At 34.5% G+C, this 6,779-nt stretch overlaps 1 protein-coding gene across 1 annotated transcript; it reads left to right on the top strand.

Annotated features, from left to right (window-relative positions):
- Positions 1–82: 82 nt before the first annotated feature.
- Positions 83–1,517, top strand: LOC134243200 (nuclear pore complex protein Nup205-like; the record flags this gene model as incomplete). The annotated part of the gene is made up of 5 exons (XM_062725426.1): positions 83–146; positions 232–479; positions 746–936; positions 1,024–1,093; positions 1,259–1,517. Coding segments are annotated over exons 1-5 (832 nt in total), but the record flags the coding sequence as incomplete, so codon positions are not given.
- Positions 1,518–6,779: the final 5,262 nt, after the last annotated feature.

Here is a 6,779-nt window from a genome sequence, read left to right as displayed (position 1 = left end):
CTGATTTGCTAAAGAAAGTACGTAATAAATGTGATTCTCACAGTGTTACAGCCAGCATTAGAAGACGAAGCTGACCTGAAGTATGACATATTTACGGAACAGAGTCTACAGAAATCTTATCTGTCCAACAGCCAGACCGTTCAGGAGTAAGCAAAGAAAAACATAAAAAATTATCACACTGCTCTTCTTTTGCTCATAAACACTTGTTCAGGCTTTATTTTTCTTGTTCAGGCCGCCAAGTGAGCAGGAAGTTACTAGGATTTCTGTATGAAGTTGACTTTTCACAGCGTTACCCTCCTACAATGAAGTTGGAGTTTTTAGAATCGTCGATGATTGAACAAGCCATTAAAAGTGTAGAAACTCCGACCGAACAGGACATTTTGTATTGTGATGTCAAACGACTTCACTGCCTACTGATGAACGAACTTAACAACTACCAGGGTAACATCATGGTGACTCAGAGACCTCGAGTTTTAGAGGTGAGATCGATATCATGGTGACTCAGAGATCGCGAGTTTTAGAGGTGAGATCGATATCCCAATTATTAAGCATTTAAGATCCTTACTTAATCCTCTTTGTGTCAGGTGATGTAAAGCTACACAGTCTCTCTTCCCAGCCCAATCTTATGCCATTGATTTCACCCTTCTCCACGATGACTGTCTTTTTCATGTTGTCTTAATTTCTTTGACCTGCCCCAAGGTTGTCAACATTTCAGCAAAATATAAAAGTTTTATAAATTTTTCAGGAAGTTGAGAATATTCTGCATCATGTGGTGCTACGTAACAGAATCCGACAGGAACTGTCCACCAAACAGCAGGCTCTGGAGGTGGGGCGTCAGGTGACGGAGGTTCTGCTGACCACGTGTCCTGAGGACCTACTGACTGCTGAGGACAGACAGACCGTACTGTTTGAGCTGCTACAGGAACTACAGAGAAGGTAAAAACAATATCTGTGTGTCTTGTTTACTAACCCTAAGGGATCTGGTTTTAATATACCAAAACATGAGCATCTAATTAATGCCAGGTATTGGCCAAATTTCATCTGTATACTTAAGGTTATGTGTAAATCTTGCAAAAAGATGTATGGAAAAATGGTACTGACACATTTTCCTTCTATCACAATATTCATGTACAAATGTACCTGTCAATTGCTTTCATTTAGGGAAAAGGGAGGGGAAATTTTGATTTTACAGAGAAAAAAGTTTTAGTATTGCGTCCCTTGATACTACATTTAACATAAATCTACTCATTATTATTAGGTGACAGAAGATGATGCCTTGACAGAGTTAACTGCCCCTGTGGCTGAGATCATTCTTACTTGGATGACAAATCTATGTCAGTGTTTCTGTCAGGATTCTGTCACCGACGACGAAACCTCACACTTCCTCACCATGCTGGACTCCACAACAGGTCAAGGTCAAACAGGGTCATGGGGTCAAGTGTCAGGGTCACGAACCCAATTTGCTTCCTCCCTTCAACTGGAGCTTAGAGGAGTGATAGATCACATTATGCTCTCAAGTAAGAATATATTGAAATATCTGAAGTGTATACTGGATGAAAATAACAGTTTCCGCATGGCTGAAACTCTACTGAAACTCTGCGGAAACTTTAGGTTACTAATAGTTTCCGCAAAGTTTCAGTGCGGAAACTTCAAGTTTCATCAAGTTTCCGCAGTGCGGAAACCAAAGGTGTCCACGAATCCAAATAGTTTCCGCAACTGAAACTTGCTGAAACTTGAGGTATACGCAAGTTTCAGTATGCGTATATGGTTGAAATACATATGGTGTACCATAAGTTTCCTAAACTGAAACTTGCTGAAAGTTGAGGTTTACGCAAGGTTTCAGTATGCATATACGGTTGGAATACATATGGTGTACCATAAAATTCCGCAACTAAACTTGCCGAAACTTGAGGTTTACGCAAGGTTTCAGTATGCATATACGGTTGAAATACATATGATGTACCATAGGTTTCCGCAACAGAAACTGTACTATAAATTATACAATTTAGCCCAGCTTTTCAACCAAAACTCATTTTCCCCCTGAATTTTCATATTGGAAAAAACAAAACACACTCACACTAGTTATCAAAGAATATTTAATGTTATTATCAACATTTACATACATTGGCTTGGCCATTTATTTTCTCTTGCATCATAAATATTTTTACAGCTAAGTCAGAGCCCTCATGTCACAACAGGAGGACAGAGAAAATGTCTGCATTTAATGATGTCTCATACATGAGAGATATAATTTTGCGAAGGAACTTAGAACTGCAATCAATCAACTAAACATGAATTTGGTATATGCAAGTCTAGTATCATCAAGGAAATGTAAAAGTACTTAGCATTATAAATGCACAAGTTCACATCATTAGTAGCCAATAAGCACCAAAGTGGATTTCTTTGTTAAATATTCAGTTTGTAGTCCATCATCAACCAACAGAAAAGTCCTTGAGTGGTCCACATTTTTAAAGACCCACTTGCACTTCAAGTTCAAGTTGGATTGACCTGCTCGTCAATTACCTCAACCTATTTGAAATATATTAAAATATAGTTTAACAAAATCCCAATCTAAATAAACAACCTGTTAGATTCTCTTGCATACTCACTACACAACATCTAATAGCATCCATAGAAGGTCACGTCAAATGTCAAATACGGAACAACTCAGACTCTAGGCTTATTCATTCCAAAAATTAAATACAATAACTTTTGCATTCAAGTATTTGATTGGTTAATAGAATTTAACGTCTGACGTGACACTCTACAGGATGCCATTAGATTTTAGCCAATATGTGCACAGATCTAACATTTAATTTTAATAAGATTGACAAACTGAAAGTTCCTAAAACTGTTCTAGCACAAGCCTTTGTTTGATTAATTTCAGATTTTCAGCATTTTTGATCAGAATGATTTAAAATAAAATCTAATAAAGTGCCGCGCCACAGCATGATACGCCCGTCAAAAAATTACAATTTTCTTGAACAGTTTAGGTGCAAGAAAATCACATCAACCTTGATTCTAAGATTTCGATGATTTGTCATTTATCCATCCCCTGTGATGTAGGCATCAATTATAATAAATATTACATCACTGATAGATTTCTGTGCTGGTTGTGTTAGACCTTGTCAAATGCCCATCATCAAATTAGTCTTAACAACTTAATCTATACCAAATTAATTTTGAAAAAGGCTGGCCATCAAATGACATATGTTATAAACTGACCAGCAGTTCTTCTGTCTAATCCCCAAAGGGTTGCTTAATCAGAGCGACTGAGGCAGCTAGCCTTCCTACATTGAACTCATTAATTAATCTTCAACTGGATGCTTGTCTACTCATTACTACCAAGAGATGAATGGGTCTGCACGATCCACGATAATTTTTTTTTAAAAACATGTAAAATACTCTCAGATTTTTTTTTTGGTTGAGATTTAATGTCCAACAGGAATATGTAATTCATATGGCCATGCTGATTCCACCCCACCTCATAAAATTAGTTTTTAAATTAATAATATTATATAATATCAGATTAGTCTATTTTGCAATATCAAATTAGTTTTAATTACATGTACTTTTCATCAAATTCATTTTAAAACTTAGGCTAGCCAACAAGAGCTATTTTTAATCAAACAGGCTTCCCCATTTGCCCAATTCTCAAGGGATATAGATAACACCAATGCTATGTCAATTAGCTCCTCACACTCAAAATCCATTAATTTCTCTCTAATTTGACATGCAATTTTCTGTTATCAAAATTCTTCTTGACCAGTGTTTGATAATTACACTCATGGGAGACATAGGATTTCTCTAACATACATTATATTTGTTTTAGATTGCTGTCAAGTATATGCTTTAAAAAAATAAGTATTTTCTTGATTTAACACTTTTTTAATAAGGACAGTGCAATACTCTTACATTATTTGGGATGTGTAAATGAATAGTAAAAAGACACATTTTTTTTTAAAAATTCACCTAAATTAAAGGCTCAAGTGAGCTTTAGGTCGCTCTACACATTTTGTCCGTGCATCCGTCCAAGTTTGATGATTGTAGGTCTTATTGTTTTCTGTCCGGGGCTGTAAACTTTTTCACATATTTGGCTTCTTCTCAAGAACCACTGGGCCTACTTTTTGTGGACACACCTTGGTACAAGATGCATCCTTGATGACAAAGTTTGGTAATCCTAGGCCTAGTAATGAAAAGTTATATCCCCTCGAAAGGGGAGATAACAGACGAGAAAGACGGACGGACACGGTCATTAAAATAATCTTCTTCTCAAGACAGGCGTATAAAAATTTACGTGGAAAATCTCAAAAGGGGTATTAAAGTTGCCTCTTGTTCAAACACTTGACAAGGGATAATGAAATAAACAAACTTGTTATTATATGTAATGAATATGTATGTATGAAAAATCTTTCAGAGTAAATTAAGGATTTTTCTCATTTTACTTGGCCATCAAAAGCTGAAACTTATGTACCCCTAACCTAGACCCTTAAACCATGATTCATGATATTTGAATAACACATAGACCCACAGACCTTATAGGTCACCTGAGTATCATGTAAAGCCTACAGACAAAACATAGGAAGAATGAATGATTCCCTACTGACCCTAATATATAGTGCCAACTCTAAATTTTTTTTATGAATGAATCTTTTAAAACGTTACTTGTAAGTTGTATATGTTATATCCAGGGAATTTATTATAGCTGGGCAACTTTGCAGGCTTTTCAAACATGTTCAAGAATATAGACTTTGAGTTACCTTTCTTTGTAAGTCACAGAAATGCTTGATCATCTTCTTAACTTTAAGAAGATGCCATGTTATATAAATGTCATATCATTAAAGCAAAAAAAAAACAGTTAAAAAAATGAGCATCCATTTCAATGACATATAAAGGTTTATTTTTTACAGTTTTCAAAAAAAAAAAAAAAAAAATTTTTTTCTGGGGTATAAGATGCAAACACATGAATTTTGTTCATAATTTAATTTGCAAAAAGCCATGAAATTCACAATTTTCAACAGGTCCTTTCCCCATCACGGGGAAGACCTTAGTTTACATGCACCGCGGTGTATTACCCGCGCAGCCTATTTATGAGAAAATGAAATGAATATTTTTTAGCGTTTAAGAAAACGTTGAACCTACGCTTGCGAAGGTTCTAAGACATTCAAAGATATTTAATTTCTTCTTTATCAAATCAAGAAACTGGTTATACGTTAAATCAGCAAATAGGGGCCTTTACTTATGCCATGAATATCACAGAAAAAGATAGAAAGAAAGACTCAATGCCAATTAAAATCATACCAACAGTTTGACTGCTTGATGTTCAGGGGGGGGAAAGAAGAAGGGGATTTTCAAAGATTGCATGAATTTTAGTGGTTTTGGTCCCACCCCTCAGGCCCGCGGGGGGAGAGGTGGATAAAATTTATAAATTTTGTTCCCCTTCACCAAAATTGGTTGAAATTGGTTGAGCGGTTGCAGAGAAGCTGAAAATGTTGATAATACTTATCTTAAATAAATCATACAATTATAGTAGGTAGCTCGCAAAATGAGACTTCCTAAGAAAATGTTAACATCTGTTTATTTCATGGAAACATATATTAATAAATATATTATATAAAACTTAAAAAGTAGAGGAAAGCAGCTTACATGTAAACCCCCTCAACCCCCCCCCAACCCCAAAACACTCTGACTATGATCATGATGATAAATACTAAATAGAGAGCTTAACATTACACAGTGAGATTAACAAAATAATAGAAAATAAAAACATAAACTTTATGCTTTAGTCCTTAATTTCCTAAAATAGAGCTACATAAATTATATTAAGTTCTTACTCACTGTTAAAACATACCTTTTAACAAAAGTATTCTTCATCCTCTCTATTAGCCTTAGTTTTCAGATGATTTGTTCAGTGGATATCTGAAATTAAATTAGATCAAGTTAGTACAGTACCGTACATTTGTGACCGCGCGCTGGTCTGTCTTAGACATAATTCGGCGGTGCACGTTCATTTGGGGAATTTAGCTCAAGGGTTTGGGGAATGTTAGGAAACACATAAGTCCAAATTTGTAGGGTAACAATGACAGTTTATTAAAGTAATAATGAATTCCAACAGCATAAACACATAAAGATGCAAGTCCAAGTCCTAACTAAAATTTAGATAAAGTTGGCCTAAATAGAAATAAACTCTTAAGGGTTTCTAAGTCTAATTTCCTACATGGTTCTTAATATCAATTCTCTATAAAAATCAAAATTTTAAATAGGGATGTGGACATGACATATCTCCGATTTAGCTGAAATTCACACCATTTACTACAATTGGTATGTCTTTAATAAATATGATGTTAAAGTCTAACTTTTCAATTTGGTTGCCATGGTAACAGGGATGTTATATTTAGAACCCTCTGATTAAGCAAATTTTACTCTGTTTTAAATTAAATTTGTGCACATTCAATTAATTAGTAAAAATTCACATGAAAATTATATTATGTGAGCTCATATAACTTAAATCTGAGAATTAATTTCATTCAAAGATATTTGAATGAAATTAAGCAATTTTCATTGCAGCATTAAGGTTGTTAGCAAATTGGCAATTTGCCAAATTTGTCTTTTTTAGCCATATTCAAAAAAAATTTTCACCATTTTGACAACTGATATATTTGTAACCATGTATCATTAAATAAACTATATATTCTAAGGTTTTATGAGAATAAAAAAAATTAATGGGTAAATCAACAACTTTCTAGAAATTATTGCATGAAAATTGGCAATTTGCCAAA

The sequence above is a fragment of the Saccostrea cucullata genome, unplaced genomic scaffold, assembly GCF_032062105.1.
Source record: "Saccostrea cucullata isolate Sc308-1 unplaced genomic scaffold, CSIRO_AGI_Scuc_v1 ctg21333, whole genome shotgun sequence".
Taxonomy (NCBI): Eukaryota; Metazoa; Mollusca; class Bivalvia; order Ostreida; family Ostreidae; genus Saccostrea; species Saccostrea cuccullata.
Note: the sequence above shows the minus strand (reverse complement) of the source record. Positions and strands in the feature narration are given on the sequence as shown.